Raw genomic sequence first — 23,004 nt, forward strand, 5'->3', positions numbered from 1 at the left:
CGCCGGGAGACGGAGTTCAGCCAGTTGCATGGCGAGAACAAGGTCCTGGAGGATCTCTGTCTCAAACTGAAGAAGAAAAAGAAGACGTGGGGTTTCTTCTTTGGCAGGAGGGAAACAGAGGATAGACAGACACAACTGGAGGAATTGAAAACCAAAATGCTCATCAAGGAGGTGAAAAAGAAAGAGAAGAGGGAGAAAGCGTAGATGAACGAGAGTCGTGACGGGGACAGTCGGGTGGAGAAGGCCGCTTGGTGTTGACACCAGTAGCTCCCTCTTCTTCCCCCCCTCACCTCTCCACTCTCCTCCATCCACCTCACCTCCTCTCTTTTCATCCCTCCTCCTTCTGTCCACCCTCCCTCCATCCCACCTCCACCTTTACTCCCTCTCCCGTACCCCGTCGACTTCAGGGCGGCACAATGGCTCAGTGATTAATGATTAGCACTGCAGCCTCACAGAGACAGGTGGAGATCCACCTGTCCAGCTGTATGGAGTTTGCATATTCTCCCACGATATCAAAAGATATGCAAATGATTTGGACACTCATTGTATTTGATTTAAGCCCTGGTGATCAGGTCTCCTCCCTAATATACTAAAGGGACTGTTTGTAAGAATCAGAAATTCTTGTTAACAGCGCCACCTGTTGTGTGGGAGTCTTGTCTGAACAGCGTAGCCACACGCGAGCGCGCATATGCGAGTGTGCATATGCGACATATGCGAGCGCGCATATGCGTGCGCGCATGGGACACCGACCCCGGTGATTTATACGTGTAAGAAGTTACAAACAGTCCCTTTAAGTAATTGTTCATATGTTTAGAGTGTCAAGTGAGTTGACACTCTACTTAAATCAATCACATACAATCAATCATGGAGTTTTCCCCCTGTTGTTCAGGTTTCTCCCTCAGTCCAAATATATAAATAAATATCAATAATAAAAATAAATATTCAATAATATATGGTTTTCTGCTGGTGCTCAGTTTTTTGCCAAAAGTTCAATGTGTCTGCCACTCTGAGTAAACACATACAGTGTAAATACATTATTGTATTTCGGTGACTTTAAAGTAGAAGTACTGGTAGCTGTTTAAGTTATGATATAGAAGCTGAAGCTGATCAACAAAATAATCAAAGTGACATAATAAAAGATTATATTTTAAGAGCTGGTTCTGTAATAAATAATTATATTCTGTAGGAAAATCCATGTGACCTTCATCACTGACGGGCTTATGATTATTTTTAATATTATCATTATTTACCGGTAATAACATTTGATTATTAACAGACAGTTGTAAACATATTTTCTTTCTGAATGTGAAACACTGGTATATGTGTTGAATACATGAGGTGGACCATTATTGTGTGAGTTGACTGATGACGAGTTCTAGGATGATGTTTCACTCTACATTTGTTGGTCTCCAAATAATTCTAGAAACATATTTAATTTCACCTCTTTTCAAAGGATAAGAAAATAATATTTACTCTGATATCTACAGAAGTATGGAGGACGGAACCTGCCAAAAAGAATGAATAAATAAATAAATTACTTGAGAAATAAATAAATATGTCATTAAATGCAACATTAAAAATAAATGTAGCCATTAATTAATTGATAAAATGTCACATAAATTGATATATCTGTTTTAATTTGCTCCTTTAGTTATTTATTTATTTATTCATTTATTTATTCATATATTTATTTACTTATTTATTTATTTACTCTTCTATTTAATTTTCCCTTTTATTTATTTATGTTTTGGTCGTTGTTAATTTTTAATGTATTTTAAAATATTTTTTTTGTTTCTATTTTATTTATTAATTTGTTCTTGAAGTTTTTATTACATTTATTTATTCATGCACTAATTTTTTATTTCTATTTTTAAATTCATTAATTACTTTATTTATTAATGTCTGCATCATTTTTCCTTTTCCATATAATTTTTCCATTTTATTTATTTCACCAAACTTATTTATTTCTGTATTCTTTTCATTCATACATTTCTTTTGACATTTCTTTTTGCATGTCTGCCTCATTATGCAAATGATGGAGCTGCCAGTAAATGCATAAATACATACATTAAAAAATAAATAAATGAATTCATAAAAGGGAAAAATAAACAGAAGAGTGAATAAATAAGGAAATTAATACATAAACAAATAAATAAAAGAACAAATTAAAAAAGACAAACAAATTCACATTCACATTTTATCAATTAAATAATGGCTACATTTATTTGTAATGTTACTTTGCTACATTTAATGGAATATTTATTTTTTTATTTTTTATTCTTTATTTATTTTTTTATTATTGTTTTTTTTTATTTATTTATTGTGGGACAGCCTTGTCAGTATGATTCTGTCTTGGGCTGTCTGTTTGCCTCAGTCAGTTCCCCTGATTACCTGGCCCCTCCCCTCTCATTAGGAGATTGGCCTCACCACTTAATTTTGCTTCAGTTAAATTATCTTTAATAAACTCATTTGCATATTTAAACTGTTACTGTGTGCACTTCCCTTATTCGTTATGCTCTTGAACAAGCTGGACATGAATACATTCACGGCACAGGCTTACATCATACAGCCTATGGGTGTATTATAAGACAATAAAAGTGATGAATTACAGCCAATATATCCACTATGACAGCCGCAAACAGCTAGCAGGAAACTGGCAGGCAGAACCGGGCAGAACCGAGACCTATGGAAAGGAGGCTGGGTCACACGTCATCAACGCGTCATATCTTTGGGGTAAACACATTGGGCAAAACTGTTCTTTTAATACATCCATGGGCAGAACCAAGGCCTATGGAACGGAGGCTGGGTCACGGGCGGACGTGGCTATTTGAGTATAACACATGCGCAGTGTAACTGAAGCTGCGGTCGCGTGTTGGAATCGGCTCAATCTCGGCGAATGCAGACCAGATTTTGTGTTTTACCCCCAAAGATATACATTCATACATGTAAGAAGTTACAAACAGTCCCTCTAACTAATTGTTCATAAGTTTAGAGTGTCAAGTGAGTTGACACTACCTAAATCAATCACATACAATCAATCATGGAGTTTTCCCCCTGTTGTTCAGGTTTCTCCCTCAGTCCAAATATATAAATAAATATCAATAATAAAAATAAATATTCAATAATATATGGTTTTCTGCTGGTGCTCAGATTTTTGCCAAAAGTTCAATGTGTCTGCCACTCTGAGTAAACACATACAGTGTAAATACATTATTGTATTTCGGTGACTTTAAAGTAGAAGTACTGGTATCTGTTTAAGTTATGATATAGAAGCTGAAGCTGATCAACAAAATGATCAATGTGACATAATAAAAGATTATATTTTAAGAGCTGGTTCTGTAATAAATAATGATATTCTGCAGGAAAATCCATGTGACCTTCATCACTGACGGGCTTATGATTATTTTTAATATTATCATTATTTACCGTTAATAACATTTGATTATTAACAGACAGTTGTAAACATATTTTCTTTCTGAATGTGAAACACTGGTATATGTGTTGAATACATGAGGTGGACCATTATTGTGTGAGTTGACTGATGACGAGTTCAAGGATGATGTTTCACTCTTAATTTTTTTCATTTGGTCTCCAAATAATTCTAGAAACATATTTAATTTCACCTCTTTAAAAAGGATAAGAAAATAATATTTACTCTGATATCTACAGAAGTATGGAGGACGGAACCTGCCAAAAAGAATGAATAAATAAATAAATGACTTGAGAAATAAATAAATGTCATTAAATGCAGCATTAAAAATAAATGTAGCTATTAATTTCTTGATAAGATTTCACATAAATTGATATATCTGTTTTAATTTGCGCCTTTATTTATTTATTTATTTATTCATATATTTATTTACTTATTTGTTTATTTACTCTTCTATTTAATTTTCCCTTTTATTTATTTATTTTTTGGTCGTTGTTAATTTTTTAGGTATTTTAATATATATTTTGTTTATTTCTATTTTATTTATTAATTTGTTCTTGAAGTTTTTATTATATTTATTTATTCATGCACTCATTTTTATTTTTATTTTTAAATTAATTAATTACTTTATTTATTTATGTCAGCATAATTTTCCCTTTGCATTTCATTTTTACATTTTATTTATTTCAACAAACTTATTTATTTCTGTATTCTTTTCCTCATACAATTCTTTTGACATTTCTTTGTGCCTGTCTGCCTCATTATGCAAATGAGGGGGCTGCCAGTAAAAGCATAAATACATACATACATTTAAAAATAAAAATAAAAAATAAGTGCAAAAATAAAGAAATACATTAAAAAATAAATACATGAATACATAAAAGGAAAAAATAAACAAGAGTGAATAAATAAGGAAATGAATACACAAACAAATAAATAAAAGAGCAAATTAAAACAGACAAATAAATTCACATTCTCGTTTTATCAATTAATTAATGGCTACATTTATTTGTAATATTATTTTCCTACATTTTATGGCATATTTTTTATTTTTATTTTCTTTTATTATTTTCTTTTTTTTATTATTCTTTTTTTTTATTTATTGTGCTACGGCCTTGTCAGTATGATTCTGTCTTGGCCTGCCTGTTTGCCTCTGTCAGTTCCCCTGATTGCCTCAAGATGGCCTCTCGCTCTCTCCCTCATGGAAGGCTGGTGCCTTGCAGGCTCCCAGCTTGTTTTTTTTTGTGGTTTTGCTTATATTTAGTTATCCCTTATGTTAAAGGTATCTTAGGTTAGCACTATAGTTTCACAGCACCCATCACCCACACCTCAATACTGACTCTACACCCTTATTGACATCATTTTGCTTCAGTTAAATTTATCTTTAAAGAACTTATTTGCATATTTAAACTGTTACTGTGTGGACTTCCCTTTTTTGTTATGCTCTCGAACGAGCTGGGCATAAAAATTGAGTGATTTATTTATTGAGTTATTTATTCATTTTTATCTGATTTAGGCAAGTTCTGTCCTCCATAATTAACTGTTAATAAAGCTAGAACCATTGCTCTACATTATATTTATATTTCAATTAAAAGATGGTAAGAATTCATTATATAGCAAGCACGTTCACTGGTTACTACCCGGTTGTTTGGGAACGGAGATGTTAGTAAACGTACGTTACATTAACGGAATGCATGAATACATTCACGGCACAGGCTTACATCATACAGCCTATGGGTGTATTATAAGACAATAAAAGTGATGAATTACAGCCAATATATCCATTATTACAGCCGTAAACAGCTAGCAGGAAACTGGCAGGCAGAACCGGGCAGAACCGAGACTTATGGAAAGGAGGCTGGGTCACGCGTCATCAACGCGTCATATCTTTGCGGTAAACACATTGGGCAGAACCGTTCTTTTAATACATCCATGGGCAGAACCGAGGCCTATGGAACGGAGGCTGGGTCACGGGCGGACGTGGCTCTTTGGGTATAACACATGCGCAGTGTAACTGAAGCTGCGGTCCTGCGTTGGAATTGGCTCAATTTCAGCGAGTGCAGACCAGATTTTGTGTTTTACCCCCAAAGATATGACGCGTGACCCAGCCTCCTTTCCATAGGCCTTAGACAGAACTCGGATATGTCACATGAGCGCGCAGGGTGGCGCAGTCTCGTAGGTCTGATGCGCGTTCATTATGCCGAGGAAAATAACTCTGGATTCAGCTATTAGTTCATTTTATAACTTTAAAAACTACATTTTTGAAATAAGGGCTGTTTAGGCGTTCTTACTGGGAAGTTGATTCACCTAAAAAAAAAGATCTGCTGAGTTACAGACGTCTCTTTCCCACTGTAAGTCTATGGGAAAAAGTCTTTTTGGGTCCAGTGCATCACGTGACTGACACGGAAGTTGCAGGTTAATTTGGACACTATGAAAGTCGGGATCGTCGACCGGCACACTTCCTGGGGGCTTGATTAGCATCACCTAGTGTGCTGGAGTAATATGCATTTATTGACATACATTATGTGGCCCCTTTGTGACAACGAAAAATCCCTTCTCTTCATCTGTTATATTTAACACACTATACATTTCCCATTGCTCTATTATGCAGCATATATCTCTTTTTATCGGCAATGTAGAATTAACCTGTGTCCAAGACAGCAGGCCTGCATTATTTCTTCCCCTGTTTCTATGTGCAAAATGTTTCTTTACAATGGTCAGACAAGACACTTGCATGTACATTTAATCCCCTTAAAAAGTTGTATTTTAGATATTGTTAGATCTGCATGATTGAATTGTGCAAAAGCCCCAGTCTTGAGGGTTCAAACTGTGTTGTTTTCTTTTAAGAACATGTAATACTCTTTTGCTATCAGGAAATAAAAGCCAGTGGCGATCCCATATCTCCACAATCTGGGACCTAACTTCATCCTCCAAGATGACAACGCTCGCCCCCACGGAGCCAGGGTCATCACAGACTACCTCCACAATGTGGGAGTAGAGAGAATGGAACGGCCTGCCAAGAGTCCAGACCTCAACCCAATTCAACACTTGTGGGATCAGCTTGGGCGTGCTGTACGTGTTAGAGTAACCAACACAACCACGCTGGCTGACCTGCAATGAATCCTGGTTGAGGAATGGAACGCCACCCCACAGCAACGTGTGACCAGGTTGGTGTGGCTGCGTATGGATCTTCCAACCGCTACAGAGGCTCCTGACGGTGTATTAAATGAATAAAGTGTAAAATAGACAATATGTCTTGTTTTTTCCCTGTTACTGAGTCAATTCCAACAGGAGAATACACTGTTTACCATCGGCAGAGCATTTTGGCAAATTTTTCTTGGGTGCTACCCACATAATCAGCTGTGCTGCTCATCCCACAAATGCATGATCCTTACAAGTTGGACATCATTGTGAAGGTAAATAAACAGGCTTTCCAACGATGTAAAATACAAAGCCAATTAGCATTGTAACAACAGAGAAATAATCCACCAAACACATAAGTTTCCGAACTTTTTTTCCCCACTTTATATTAAAGACATCTCACAGAGAACCAGTGTAATATTGACAATTCCACAATAACTGATTTTATTACCCGTGGCTGAACCAGATCTGAGAAAATGTCAATAAAAAGGACCCGAGACAAACAATATTAGTGAACCACACACTTTTATTCCATATGTAAAAGCATAAGGATACATAAAAACGATCCTGGACTCTATTTGCCAGTTCAAACCTTCAAGTAAGGTCTTGTCCTTTATAGTCTTCAGTCATTATACGTATAATGGTACAATTACAAATAACTGCACTTTGCTTGATTACAATTCCAGTGATCACCAAGGACATATCTATCTGACAATATGATTTCATCACATTATTCTCTTTGGTTAACTGAATATATAAAAACGCTCAGTCATATGAGAAGATGGATATCACTTTCATTTCTGTGTCCAGTACAGAGTTGGTCTGGGATGCGTTTAGCCGAGCTTAGCATAAAGACTAAAACCAGGAGGGAATCAAATGAATCATGTAAAGCAGAAATGTACACATGACAGATGCTTGATAATAGTAATATTTTTTTCTATTCTAGTAATATTGTTTCTGATAAAGACAAATGTTCATGCAATAGTTTGAATAAAACAGCACCTAACAAAAACACACAGACATGCCTCTGAATATGATCCTTGATTTTGGATCATTTTGACCAATTAATGTGATAATGCCCAGATTATAGCAGCAATAAAAATCAAGGTCAAACTCCATCTCGTTTCTCCTCTTTTGTAAGACTTTGTTCTGGAAATGTCCTGGTATCCAGTTTGTAACACACCAGTCTTTCTAAATTTGTATTTCCCAAGCCTAAACCGAAATAATAATAATCTAATAGTAGAATCAGCGAGTAGTTATCTCTCTTTTCCTGTTATTTATTTAGCTAACTAGTCCTTTAAATTTTGATAAAGGAGACGGAGTGAGTCGTCGTTTACAACTCTGATTGAATTTCCTGATGCCTTTGTCTTTGAAACGTCAACAGTTTCAAACCTCAAAAGTGTGGAGGACGGAACTTGCCAAAATCAAAAATACACGTATAAATGACTCGATAAATAAATACATAAATATGTCATTAAATTTAAAGGGACTGTTTGTAACTTTGCGCACGCTTGTGGCTACGCTATTCAGACCGCTCCTCTGCCTGCTTGTCTTCACTCACACACCGCGCGCGTTCTCGCTCCACCTTAGACGTGCATCCGCGCACACTACACACTGCAGAAGAGTTCGTTTTTAGAGAATATCTAGTGAATGTACAGTGGGCGTTTGCGCAGAAATAAATGCTGCAGCTCCTCCAGACCAACAGAGGTTTTCCGTGTCTTGTGAAATGACGGGGCTCCGCAGAGAGAACCGTTATTGTCTTCGACCGGGTGCCGGTGTCTCCCTCCGACCGCGGTCGGAGACGGTAACGTTTCTCTTCCTGCTTCAGCCTCGGCACCGACCTGCTTTTCCTGCTTCAGCCCTAGAGGCTGAAGCAGGAAAAGCCAACACTAGGATCAGCAATGATTCATGGAGAGCCCTTCGTCTGGTCAGCTAACATTACTGCCAAGCAGCTGAAATATAGAGTGATATTGTGGTTTTAGCTGACGTGTGTCGCCTCACTGTTTTGAGCGATGCTCGTTCATGTCTATGTAAAGCGAGCAAGCGCGAGCCCGACGCTGACTTTCGTTGATTTAGCGGCCACAGGTGTCGCTGTTAACAAGCATTTCTGAATTTAAAAAAAAATAATATTAAAAAATAAATGTAGCCATAAAAAATTGATAACATTTTAATTTGCTTCTTCAATTGTCTGTTCATCTTCAATTATAATGTAATTATAAGGCTTTATATAAAACTCCTAATAAATATTTATAATGATAACAAGGTTTATAAAGTATTCATGCTGATGCTTTACACAGTAGTTCACACAGCACATTATAATTACCTTATTTACACAATACTCCATTCTGATTGGTCAATTTCTGTGTCCATAGCAACGGTCTGTTTTAAAGGAATAACAGACCGTTGCTATGGACGCAGTTCACTCCTTCATGGCGGTGAAAGTGCTCAGTGATGTCATCACATGGTGATGTCACGGTTCAGGAACTGGCTTTATGACATCACACTGTTATGTCATATTCCAGGCAGGAACTGGCTTTATGACATCACGTTGGCTTTAATCTCAGAAGTCTGGTTAGAAACCGAATTTCATCACAACTTCAGTACGATTACAGTCTCGATCCGAGAGAGACCTAAACGTCAGTGTGATCTACAACAGACCAGTCTTTAATAGACTACAGTCTGATCTACAACCTCTGTTGACCTAACGTGTCTAAACGACTAGTGTAAGTATATAATTACAGTATCTTTGTGTTTCTATATTTGAGTATAAGCAGTATATTGCAGTGTGTTCCATGTGAACACAAGAGATTTTATTCATGAAGATCGGTACGGGGCCGTTATTGGAGCATAACTATTTGCAAATGCGTGTGTAGAGTTGTGTAACTGTCTCTCAGTCTGTGTGTGTGTGTGTAATCATCACAATCATTTTCAGCCAATAATATCTATGTACGCATTTACAGACATTACGTTGAGAACTTATTGTTTATTTAAGAAATGTGAAAAATATGTTAATTATAATTTGCCTGAAAGTCAGAGGTCAGTATGTAAACAGTACCATAATCTGATTACCACAACCACCATATTATTTAATTTACCTATTTCATTATCTATTTTATTCTGTTATATAATAATGTTATTCATTGTTTTTTCTCTCTCATTATCCACAGTCTGCTTTGTACATCTCTAGTCTGCTACAGGATGCAACATCCAAATGCAGAGCAGTGGCTGGAATGGCTGGATGCAAAGGAGAAAAAACAAAAGCTTGTTGGCGGTCTTCAGAGCAAACATGAACCTCATCGGCAGGACCCTGAGGCCCAACGAGGACCTCGCCAACAGGCCCCTCAGGGACAACGAGGACCTCGCCAAACAGCCCCTCAGGGCCAACGAGGACCTCGCCAACAAGCCCTTCAGGGCCAACGAGGACCTCGCCAACAAGCCCCTCAGGGCCAACGAGGACCTCATCACTATGACCCTCAACGCCAACAAGGACCTCGCCAACATTACCCTCAGGTACAACGAGGACCTCGCCATCAGGACCCTCAGGGACATCGGGGACCTTGTCAGCATTTCCCTCAGGGCCAGCAAGGACCTCGTCAACATGACCCTCAGGGCCAACCTGGACCTCATCAACAGGACCTTGAGATCATCTCAAGGCAGGCGGCAGAAATCTCCAGACTCAAGGAAGCTCTTCAACTGAAGAATGAAACCTACGAGGAGCTGATTGCATGGTGTGAGGAATCAAATTTCCAAAAGGAGATGGCCAAGTACAGAGAGTTGGAGACGGAAGTCAACATGCTGCGGCATGAGAACAAGGACCTGGCCACAAAACATCAACGCCGGGAGACGGAGGTCAACAAGCTCCGGGATGAGATCAACGACCTGGCCTTAAAATATCAACGCCAGGAGACGGAGGTCAATAAGCTGCGGAATGAGAACAGCTATCTGGCCTTAAAACATCAATGCAGGGAGACGGAGTTCAACAAGCTGCAGGATGACAACAACGACCTGGCCGGAAAACAACAGGCTTTGGAGACCCAAATCAAACTGATGGCGAGTAAACTCAATCAGGTGGAGATTGAGAAGATAAAACTGGTGGACAAATGCCCTTTGGACATGCCAGTTTTAGAATCAAGGTTCCAAAAGGAGCTGGCCAAGAACACAGAGTTGGAGACGGAAGTCAACAAGCTGCGGGATGAGAACAAGGACTTGGCCGGAAAACATCAACGCTGGGAGACGGCATTCAACAAACTGCGGGATGAGATCAATGATTTGGCCTTAAAAAATCAACGCCGGGAGACAGAGTTCAAAAGACTGCAGGATGAGAACAAGGACATGGCCAGAAAACATAAACGCCGGGAGACGGAGTTCGACAAAGTGTTGGATGAGAAAAATGATCTGGCCTTAAAACATCTACGCCAGGAGACGGAGGTCAACAAGCTGTGGGACAAGAACAACGACCTGGCCCAACAACAACAACGCCGGGAGACGGAGTTCAGCCAGTTGCATGGCGAGAACAAGGTCCTGGAGGATCTCTGTCTCAAACTGAAGAAGAAAAAGAAGACGTGGGGTTTCTTCTTTGGCAGGAGGGAAACAGAGGATAGACAGACACAGCTGGAGGAGTTGAAAATCAAAATGCTCAACAAGGAGGTGAAAAAGAAAGAGAAGAGGGAGAAAGCGTAGATGAACGAGAGTCGTGACGGGGACAGTCGGGTGGAGAAGGCCGCTTGGTGTTGACACCAGTAGCTCCCTCTTCTTCCCCCCCCTCACCTCTCCACCCTCTCTCCTCCATCCACCTCACCTCCTCTCTTTTCATCCCTCCTCCTTCTGTCCACCCTCCCTCCATCCCACCTCCACCTTTACTCCCTCTCCCGTACCCCGTCGACTTCAGGGCGGCACAATGGCTCAGTGATTAATGATTAGCACTGCAGCCTCACAGAGACAGGTGGAGATCCACCTGTCCAGCTGTATGGAGTTTGCATATTCTCCCACGATATCAAAAGATATGCAAATGATTTGGACACATTTGATTTAAGCCCTGGTGATCAGGTCTCCTCCCTAATATACTAAAGGGACTGTTTGTAAGAATCAGAAATTCTTGTTAACAGCGCCACCTGTTGTGTGGGAGTCTTGTCTGAACAGCGTAGCCACACGCGAGCGCGCATATGCGAGTGTGCATATGCGACATATGCGAGCGCGCATATGCGTGCGCGCATGGGACACCGACCCCGGTGATTTATACGTGTAAGAAGTTACAAACAGTCCCTTTAAGTAATTGTTCATATGTTTAGAGTGTCAAGTGAGTTGACACTCTACTTAAATCAATCACATACAATCAATCATGGAGTTTTCCCCCTGTTGTTCAGGTTTCTCCCTCAGTCCAAATATATAAATAAATATCAATAATAAAAATAAATATTCAATAATATATGGTTTTCTGCTGGTGCTCAGTTTTTTGCCAAAAGTTCAATGTGTCTGCCACTCTGAGTAAACACATACAGTGTAAATACATTATTGTATTTCGGTGACTTTAAAGTAGAAGTACTGGTAGCTGTTTAAGTTATGATATAGAAGCTGAAGCTGATCAACAAAATAATCAAAGTGACATAATAAAAGATTATATTTTAAGAGCTGGTTCTGTAATAAATAATTATATTCTGCAGGAAAAACCATGTGACCTTCATCACTGACGGGCTTATGATTATTTTTAATATTATCATTATTTACCGTTAATAACATTTGATTATTAACAGACAGTTGTAAACATATTTTCTTTCTGAATGTGAAACACTGGTATATGTGTTGAATACATGAGGTGGACCATTATTGTGTGAGTTGACTGATGACGAGTTCAAGGATGATGTTTCACTCTTAATTTTTTTCATTTGGTCTCCAAATAATTCTAGAAACATATTTAATTTCACCTCTTTAAAAAGGATAAGAAAATAATATTTACTCTGATATCTACAGAAGTATGGAGGACGGACCCTGCCAAAAAGAATGAATAAATAAATAAATGACTTGAGAAATAAATAAATGTCATTAAATGCAGCATTAAAAATAAATGTAGCTATTAATTACTTGATAAGATTTCACATAAATTGATATATCTGTTTTAATTTGCGCCTTTATTTATTTATTTATTTATTCATATATTTATTTACTTATTTGTTTATTTACTCTTCTATTTAATTTTCCCTTTTATTTATTTATTTTTTGGTCGTTGTTAATTTTTTAGGTATTTTAATATATATTTTGTTTATTTCTATTTTATTTATTAATTTGTTCTTGAAGTTTTTATTATATTTATTTATTCATGCACTCATTTTTATTTTTATTTTTAAATTAATTAATTACTTTATTTATTTATGTCAGCATAATGTTCCCTTTGCATTTCATTTTTACATTTTATTTATTTCAACAAACTTATTTATTTCTGTATTCTTTTCCTCATACAATTCTTTTGACATTTCTTTGTGCCTGTCTGCCTCATTATGCAAATGAGGGGGCTGCCAGTAAAAGCATAAATACATACATACATTTAAAAATAAAAATAAAAAATAAGTGCAAAAATAAAGAAATACATTAAAAAATAAATACATGAATACATAAAAGGAAAAAATAAACAAGAGTGAATAAATAAGGAAATTAATACACAAACAAATAAATAAAAGAGCAAATTAAAACAGACAAATAAATTCACATTCTCGTTTTATCAATTAATTAATGGCTACATTTATTTGTAATATTATTTTCCTACATTTTATGGCATATTTTTTATTTTTATTTTCTTTTATTATTTTCTTTTTTTTATTATTCTTTTTTTTTTTATTTATTGTGCTACGGCCTTGTCAGTATGATTCTGTCTTGGCCTGCCTGTTTGCCTCTGTCAGTTCCCCTGATTGCCTCAAGATGGCCTCTCGCTCTCTCCCTCATGGAAGGCTGGTGCCTTGCAGGCTCCCAGCTTGTTTTTTTTTTGTGGTTTTGCTTATATTTAGTTATCCCTTATGTTAAAGGTATCTTAGGTTAGCACTATAGTTTCACAGCACCCATCACCCACACCTCAATACTGACTCTACACCCTTATTGACATCATTTTGCTTCAGTTAAATTTATCTTTAAAGAACTTATTTGCATATTTAAACTGTTACTGTGTGGACTTCCCTTTTTTGTTATGCTCTCGAACGAGCTGGGCATAAAAATTGAGTGATTTATTTATTGAGTTATTTATTCATTTTTATCTGATTTAGGCAAGTTCTGTCCTCCATAATTAACTGTTAATAAAGCTAGAACCATTGCTCTACATTATATTTATATTTCAATTAAAAGATGGTAAGAATTCATTATATAGCAAGCACGTTCACTGGTTACTACCCGGTTGTTTGGGAACGGAGATGTTAGTAAACGTACGTTACATTAACGGAATGCATGAATACATTCACGCACAGGCTTACATCATACAGCCTATGGGTGTATTATAAGACAATAAAAGTGATGAATTACAGCCAATATATCCATTATTACAGCCGTAAACAGCTAGCAGGAAACTGGCAGGCAGAACCGGGCAGAACCGAGACCTATGGAAAGGAGGCTGGGTCACGCGTCATCAACGCGTCATATCTTTGCGGTAAACACATTGGGCAGAACCGTTCTTTTAATACATCCATGGGCAGAACCGAGGCCTATGGAACGGAGGCTGGGTCACGGGCGGACGTGGCTCTTTGGGTATAACACATGCGCAGTGTAACTGAAGCTGCGGTCCTGCGTTGGAATTGGCTCAATTTCAGCGAGTGCAGACCAGATTTTGTGTTTTACCCCCAAAGATATGACGCGTGACCCAGCCTCCTTTCCATAGGCCTTAGACAGAACTCGGATATGTCACATGAGCGCGCAGGGTGGCGCAGTCTCGTAGGTCTGATGCGCGTTCATTATGCCGAGGAAAATAACTCTGGATTCAGCTATTAGTTCATTTTATAACTTTAAAAACTAAATTTTTGAAATAAGGGCTGTTTAGGCGTTCTTACTGGGAAGTTGATTCACCTAAAAAAAAAGATCTACTGAGTTACAGATGTCTCTTTCCCACTGTAAGTCTATGGGAAAAAGTCTTTTTGGGTCCAGTGCATCACGTGACTGACACGGAAGTTGCAGGTTAATTTGGACACTATGAAAGTCGGGATCGTCGACCGGCACACTTCCTGGGGGCTTGATTAGCATCACCTAGTGTGCTGGAGTAATATGCATTTATTGACATACATTATGTGGCCCCTTTGTGACAACGAAAAATCCCTTCTCTTCATCTGTTATATTTAACACACTATACATTTCCCATTGCTCTATTATGCAGCATATATCTCTTTTTATCGGCAATGTAGAATTAACCTGTGTCCAAGACAGCAGGCCTGCATTATTTCTTCCCGTTTCTATGTGCAAAATGTTTCTTTACAATGGTCAGACAAGACACTTGCATGTACATTTAATCCCCTTAAAAAGTTGTATTTTAGATATTATTAGATCTGCATGATTGAATTGTGCAAAAGCGCCAGTCTTGAGGGTTCAAACTGTGTTGTTTTCTTTTAAGAACATGTAATACTCTTTTGCTATCAGGAAATAAAAGCCAGTGGTGATCCCATATCTCCACAATCTGGGACCTAACTTCATCCTCCAAGATGACAACGCTCGCCCCCACGGAGCCAGGGTCATCACAGACTACCTCCACAATGTGGGAGTAGAGAGAATGGAACGGCCTGCCAAGAGTCCAGACCTCAACCCAATTCAACACTTGTGGGATCAGCTTGGGCGTGCTGTACGTGTTAGAGTAACCAACACAACCACGCTGGCTGACCTGCAATGAATCCTGGTTGAGGAATGGAACGCCACCCCACAGCAACGTGTGACCAGGTTGGTGTGGCTGCGTATGGATCTTCCAACCGCTACAGAGGCTCCTGACGGTGTATTAAATGAATAAAGTGTAAAATAGACAATATGTCTTGTTTTTTCCCTGTTACTGAGTCAATTCCAACAGGAGAATACACTGTTTACCATCGGCAGAGCATTTTGGCAAATTTTTCTTGGGCGCTACCCACATAATCAGCTGTGCTGCTCATCCCACAAATGCATGATCCTTACAAGTTGGACATCATTGTGAAGGTAAATAAACAGGCTTTCCAACGATGTAAAATACAAAGCCAATTAGCATTGTAACAACAGAGAAATAATCCACCAAACACATAACAAGTTTCCGAACTTTTTTTCCCCACTTTATATTAAAGACATCTCACAGAGAACCAGTGTAATATTGACAATTCCACAATAACTGATTTTATTACCCGTGGCTGAACCAGATCTGAGAAAATGTCAATAAAAAGGACCCGAGACAAACAATATTAGTGAACCACACACTTTTATTCCATATGTAAAAACATAAGGATACATAAAAACGATCCTGGACTCTATTTGCCAGTTCAAACCTTCATGTAAGGTCTTGTCCTTTATAGTCTTCATTCATTATACGTATAATGGTACAATTACAAATAACTGCACTTTGCTTGATTACAATTCCAGTGATCACCAAGGACATATCTATCTGACAATATGATTTCATCACATTATTCTCTTTGGTTAACTGAATATATAAAAACGCTCAGTCATATGAGAAGATGGATATCACTTTCATTTCTGTGTCCAGTACAGAGTTGGTCTGGGATGCGTTTAGCCGAGCTTAGCATAAAGACTAAAACCAGGAGGGAATCAAATGAATCATGTAAAGCAGAAATGTACACATGACAGATGCTTGATAATAGTAATATTTTTTTCTATTCTAGTAATATTGTTTCTGATAAAGACAAATGTTCATGCAATAGTTTGAATAAAACAACACCTAACAAAAACACACAGACATGCCTCTGAATATGATCCTTGATTTTGGATCATTTTGACCAATTAATGTGATAATGCCCAGATTATAGCAGCAATAAAAATCAAGGTCAAACTCCATCTCGTTTCTTCTCTTTTGTAAGACTTTGTTCTGGAAATGTCCTGGTATCCAGTTTGTAACACACCAGTCTTTCTAAATTTGTATTTCCCAAGCCTAAACCGAAATAATAATAATCTAATAGTAGAATCAGCGGGTAGTTATCTCTCTTTTCCTGTTATTTATTTAGCTAACAAGTCCTTTAAATTTTGACACCCGGTAAAGGAGACGGAGTGAGTCGTCGTTTACAACTCTGATTGAATTTCCTGATGCCTCCGTCTTTGAAACGTCAACAGTTTCAAACCTCAAAAGTGTGGAGGACGAAACTTGCCAAAATAAAAATTACACGTATAAATGACTCGATAAATAAATACATAAATATGTCATTAAAATTAGCAAAAAATGCAGAAAAATAAAATAAAAGTAAATGTAGCCATACAAATTGATAAAATTTAACATAAATTGTTATTTCTGTTTCTGTCATAGTCTTTAAAGCACTACAGTCTGATCTACAACAGACCATAGTCTTTAAACCACTACAGTCTGATCTACAACAGACCATAGTCTTTAAACCACTACAGTCTGATCCACAACAGACCATAGTCTTTAAACCACTACAGTCTGATCTACAACAGACCATAGCCTTTAATAGACTACAGTCTGATCCACAACAGACCATAGTCTTTAAACCACTACAGTCTGATCCACCACAGACCATAGTCTTTAATAGACTACAGTCTGATCTACAACCTCTGTTGACCTAACGTGTCTAAACGACTAGTGTAAGTATATAATTACAGTATCTTTGTATGTCTATATTTGAGTATAAGCAGTATATTGCAGTGTGTTCCATGTGAACACAAGAGATTTTATTCATGAAGATCGGTACGGGGCCGTTATTGGAGCATAACTATTTGCAAATGTGTGTGTAGAGTTGTGTAACTGTCTCTCAGTCTGTGTGTGTGTGTGTAATCATCACAATCATTTTCAGCCAATAATATCTATGTACGCATTTACAGACATTACGTTGAGAACTTATTGTTTATTTAAGAAATGTGAAAAATATGTTAATTATAATTTGCCTGAAAGTCAGAGGTCACAATGTAAACAGTACCATAATCTGATTACCACAACCACCATATTATTTAATTTACCTATTTCATTATCTATTTTATTCTGTTATATAATAATGTTATTCATTGTTTTTTCTCTCTCATTATCCACAGTCTGCTTTGTACATCTCTAGTCTGCTACAGGATGGAACATCAAAATGCAGAGCAGTGGCTGGAATGGCTGGATGCAAAGGAGAAAAAACAAAAGCTTGTTGGCGGTCTTCAGAGCGAACATGAACCTCATCGGCAGGACCCTGAGGCCCAACGAGGACCTCGCCAACAGGCCCCTCAGGGACAACGAGGACCTCGCCAAACAGCCCCTCAGGGCCAACGAGGACCTCGCCAACAAGCCCCTCAGGGCCAACGAGGACCTCATCACTATGACCCTCAACGCCAACAAGGACCTCGCCAACATTACCCTCAGGTACAACGAGGACCTCGCCATCAGGACCCTCAGGGACATCGGGGACCTTGTCAGCATTTCCCTCAGGTCCAGCAAGGACCTCGTCAACATGACCCTCAGGGCCAACCTGGACCTCATCAACAGGACCTTGAGATCATCTCACAGCAGGCGGCAGAAATCTCCAGACTCAAGGAAGCTCTTCAACTGAAGAATGAAACCTACGAGGAGCTGCTTGCATGGTGTGAGGAATCAAGGTTCCAAAAGGAGATGGCCAAGAACAGAGAGTTGGAGACGGAAGTCAACGAGCTGCGGGATGAGAATAAGGACCTGGCCACAAAACATCAACGCCGGGAGACGGAGGTCAACAAGCTCCGGGATGAGATCAACGACCTGGCCTTAAAATATCAACGCCAGGAGACGGAGGTCAATAAGCGGAAAGAGCAGTGACTGGAATGGCTGGATGCAAAGGAGAAAAAACAAAAGCTTGTTGGCGGTCTTCAGAGCGAACATGAAACTCATCGGCAGGACCCTGAGACCCAACGAGGACCTCGCCAACAGGCCCCTCAGGGCCAACGAGGACCTTGCCAAACAGCCCCTCAGGGCCAACGAGGACCTCGCCAACAAGCCCCTCAGAGCCAACGAGGACCTCATCAACAGCACCCTCAGAGCCAACGAGGACCTCATCAACATTACCCCCAGGGCCAACGAGGACCTTGTCAACATGACCCTCAAGGCCAACAACGACCTCATCAACAGGATTTTGTGATCAAAACACAGCAGGCGGCAGAAATCTCCCGACTCAAGGGAGCTCTTCAACTCAAGAATGAAACCTGCCAGCTCCAGAACCAGGAGTACGAGGAGTTGCTTGAATGGTGTGAGGACTCAAGGTTCCAAAAGGAGATGGCCAAGAACAGAGAGTTGGAGACGGAAGTCAACAAGCTGCAGCATGAGAATAAGGACCTGGCCGCAAAACATCAACGCCGGGAGACAGAGGTCAACATGCTCCGGGATGAGATCAACGATCTGGCCTTAAAACATCAACGCCAGGAGACGGAGGTCAACAAGCTGCAGGAGAACAAGGACCCGGCGGCAGAAATCTCCCGAGTCAAGGAAGCTCTTAAACTGAAGAATGAAACCTACCAGCTCCTGAACCAGGAGTACGAGGAGCTGCTTGAATGGTGTGAGGAATCAAGGTTCCAAAAGGAGATGGACAAGAACAGAGAGTTGGAGACGGAAGTCAACAAGCTGCGGGATGAGAACAAGGACTTGGCCGCAAAAACATCAATGCCGGGAGACGGAGGTCAACAAGCTGCGGGATGAGATCAACGATCTGGCCTTAAAACATCAACGCCAAGAAATGGAGGTCAACAAGCTGCGGGATGAGAACAGCTATCTGGCCTTAAAACATCAGGTGGAGATTGAGAATATAAAACTGGTGGTCAAATTCCCTTTGGACATGCCAGTTTTGGAATCAAGGTTCCAAAAGGAGCTGGCCAAGAACACAGAGTTTGAGACGGAAGTCAACAAGCTGCGGGATGAAAACAAGGTCCTGGCCGGAAAACATCAACGCTGGGAGACGGCGTTCAACAAACTGCGGGATGAGATCCACGATCTGGCCTTAAAACATCAACGCCGGGAGACGGAGTTCAAAAGGCTGCAGGATGAGAACAAGGACATGGCCAGAAAACATCAACAGCGGGAGACGGAGTTCGACAAAGTGTTGGATGAGAACAACGATCTGGCCTTAAAACATCTACGCCAGGAGACAGAGTTCAAAAGGCTGCAGGATGAGAACAAGGACCTGGCCGGAAAACAACAGGCTTGGGAGACCCAAATCAAAGCATTGGCGAGTAATCTCAATCAGGTGGAGATTGAGAAGATAAAACTGATGGACAAATTCACTTTGGACATGCCAGTTTTGGAATCAAGGTTCCAAAAGGAGCTGGCCAAGAACACAGAGTTGGATGAGAACACGGACCTGGCGGGAAAACATGAACGCCGGGAGACAGAGTTCAACAAGCTGCAGGATGAGATCAACGACCTGGCCGGAAAACATCAACGCCGGGAGATGAAATTAAAAGTCGTGGAGGACAAGAACCACGACCTGGCCCAACAACAACGCAGGGAGACGGAGTTCAGCCAGGTACATGGCGAGAACAAGGTCCTGGAGGATCTCTGTCTCAAACTGAGCAAGAAGAAGAAGACGTGGGGTTTCTTCTTTCGCAGGAGGGAAACAGAGGATAGACAGACACAACTGGAAGAGTTGAAAACCAGAATGCTCAAGGAGGTGTTAAAGAAAGAGAAGAGGGAGAAAGCGTAGATGAAAGAGAGTCGTGACGGCAACAGTCGGTTGGAGAAGGCTGCTGGGTGTTGACACCAGTAGCTCCCACTTCTTCCCCCCCTCACCTCTCTCTTCCATCCACCTCACCTCCTCTCTTTTCATCCCTCCTCCTTCTGTCCACCCTCCCTCCATCCCACCTCCACCCTTCCTCCCTCATGTACCCCGTCGACTTCAGGGCGGCACAGTGGCTCAGTGATTAATGATTAGCACTGCAGCCTCACAGAGACAGGTGGAGATCCACCTGTCCAGCTGTATGGAGTTTGCATATTCTCCCACAATATCAAAAGATATGCAAATGATTTGGACACTCATTGTATTTGATTTAAGCCCTGGTGATCAGGTCTCCTCCCTAATATACTAAAGGGACTGTTTGTAAGAATCAGAAATGCTTGTTAACAGCGACACCTGTTGTGTGGGAGTCTTCTCTGAACAGCGTAGCCACTCACGAGCGCGCATATGCGAGCGCGCATATGCGAGCGCGCATGGGACACCGACCAATTAGTTCATATGCTTCGAGTTGACACTCGAAGCATATGAACTAATTGGTAATATATTTAGAGTGTCAAGTGAGTTGACACTCTACTTAAATCAATCACATACAATCAATCATGGAGTTTTCCCCCTGTTGTTCAGGTTTCTCTCTCAGTCCAAATATATGAATAAATATCAATAATAAAAATAAATATTCAATAATATATGGTTTTCTGCTGGTGCTCAGTTTTTTGCCAAAAGTTCAATGTGTCTGCCACTCTGAGTAAACACATACAGTGTAAATACATTATTGTATTTCAGTGACTTTAAAGTAGAAGTACTGCTATCTGTTTAAGTTATGATATAGAAGCTGAAGTTGATCAACAAAATGATCAATGTGACATAATAAAAGATGGTATTTTAGGAGCTGGTTCTGTAATAAATAATGATATTCTGCAGGAAAAACCATGTGACCTTCATCACTGATGGGCTTATGATTATTAACAGACAGTTGTAAACATATTTTCTTTCTGAATGTGAAACACTGGAATACGTGTTGAATACATGAGGTGGACCAGCATTGTGTGAGTTGACTGATGACGAGATCAAGGATGATGTTTCACTCTACATTTGTTGGTCTCCAAATAATTCTAGAAACATATTTAATTTCACCTCTTTTCAAAGGATAAGAAAATAATATTTACTCTGATATCTACAGAAGTATGGAGGACGGAACCTGCCAAAAAGAATGAATAAATAAATAAATGACTTGAGAAATAAATAAACATGTCATTAAATGCAACATTAAAAATAAATGTAGCTATTAATTAATTGATAAAATGTCACATAAATTGATATATCTGTTTTAATTTGCTCCTTTATTTATTCATTTATTTATTTATTTACTCTTCTATTTAATTTTCCCTTTTATTTATTTATGTTTTGGTCGTTGTTAATTTTTAATGTATTTTAAAATATTTTTTTTGTTCCTATTTTATTTATTAATTTTATTTCTATTTTTAAATTCATTAATTACTTTATTTATTAATGTCTGCATCATTTTTCCTTTTCCATATAATTTTTCCATTTTATTTATTTCACCAAACCTATTTATTTCTGTATTCTTTTCTTCATACATTTCTTTTGACATTTCTTTTTGCATGTCTGCCTCATTATGCAAATGATGGAGCTGCCAGTAAATGCATAAATACATACATTAAAAACAAATAAATGAATTCATAAAAGGGGAAAATAAACAGAAGAGTGAATAAATAAGGAAATTAATACATAAACAAATAAATAAAAGAACAAATTAAAAAAGACAAACAAATTCACATTCACATTTTATCAATTAATTAATGGCTACATTTATTTGTAATATTATTTTGCTATATTTAATGGCATATTTATTTTTTATTCTTTATTTATTTTCTTTTATTATTTTCTTTTTTATTTATTGTGCGACGGCCTTGTCAGTATGATTCTGTCTTGGGCTGTCTGTTTGCCTCTGTCAGTTCCCCTGATTGCCTGGCCCCTCCCCTCTCATTAGGAGATTAGCCTCACCACTTAATTTTGCTTCAGTTAAATTATCTTTAATAAACTCATTTGCATATTTAAACTGTTACTGTGTGCACTTCCCTTATTCGTTATGCTCTTGAACAAGCTGGACATGAATACATTCAGGGCACAGGCTTACATCATACAGCCTATGGGTGTATTATAAGACAATAAAAGTGATGAATTACAGCCAATATATCCATTATGACAGCCGCAAACAGCTAGCAGGAAACTGGCAGGCAGAACCGGGCAGAACCGAGACCTATGGAAAGGAGGCTGGGTCACGCGTCATCAACGCGTCATATCTTTGGGGTAAACACATTGGGCAAAACTGTTCTTTTAATACATCCATGGGCAGAACCAAGGCCTATGGAATATTACTGTAAAACTTTTTCCTGTAAAATTACAGTAACTTACAGGAGAAACTGCTGCCAGTATTTTACTGTAAAATTTACACTATCTCTACTGTATCAAAGAATACAGTAGCTTACTGTAATCAAAGCATACAGTAATTTGCTGTAATAATTCAAAAATTACAGTAAAATACTGGCAGCAGTTTCGCCAGTAAGTTACTGTAAAATT

The 23,004-nt window shown here is 38.8% G+C and overlaps 2 protein-coding genes across 2 annotated transcripts in view; both read left to right on the forward strand.

Moving 5' to 3' along the window:
* Nucleotides 1–17,181: 17,181 nt before the first annotated feature.
* Nucleotides 17,182–23,004, forward strand: part of LOC119480289 (spindle pole body component 110-like) — a 28,024-nt gene continuing 22,201 nt past the window's right edge. Inside the window, exons 1-2 of the mRNA XM_037756422.1 lie at nt 17,182–17,320; nt 17,765–18,476. Of these exons, the coding sequence (XP_037612350.1) occupies nt 17,796–18,476 (681 nt within the window). The 5' untranslated portion in view covers nt 17,182–17,320; nt 17,765–17,795. The remainder of the gene's footprint in view (nt 17,321–17,764; nt 18,477–23,004) is intronic.
* Nucleotides 18,924–19,451, forward strand: LOC119480292 (nuclear distribution protein nudE-like 1-A). The gene is made up of 2 exons (XM_037756425.1): nt 18,924–19,353; nt 19,417–19,451. Exons 1-2 carry the CDS (start codon nt 18,954–18,956, stop codon nt 19,434–19,436), a joined length of 420 nt encoding a protein of 139 aa, XP_037612353.1. The 5' UTR covers nt 18,924–18,953; the 3' UTR covers nt 19,437–19,451.

This window comes from Sebastes umbrosus, chromosome 21, assembly GCF_015220745.1.
Source record: "Sebastes umbrosus isolate fSebUmb1 chromosome 21, fSebUmb1.pri, whole genome shotgun sequence".
In the NCBI taxonomy this organism is placed as follows: domain Eukaryota; kingdom Metazoa; phylum Chordata; class Actinopteri; order Perciformes; family Sebastidae; genus Sebastes; species Sebastes umbrosus.

What these genes read in the sequence shown, in the direction of transcription:
- LOC119480292 (XM_037756425.1), top strand. Translation starts at nt 18,954, where the DNA reads ATGGCCAAGAACAGAGAGTTGGAGACGGAAGTCAACAAGCTGCAGCAT. An exon ending in ATCAATGCCGGGAGACGGAG is followed by an intron (nt 19,354 to 19,416) that starts GTCAACAAGCTG and finishes CAAGAAATGGAG; the next exon opens with GTCAACAAGCTGCGGGATGA.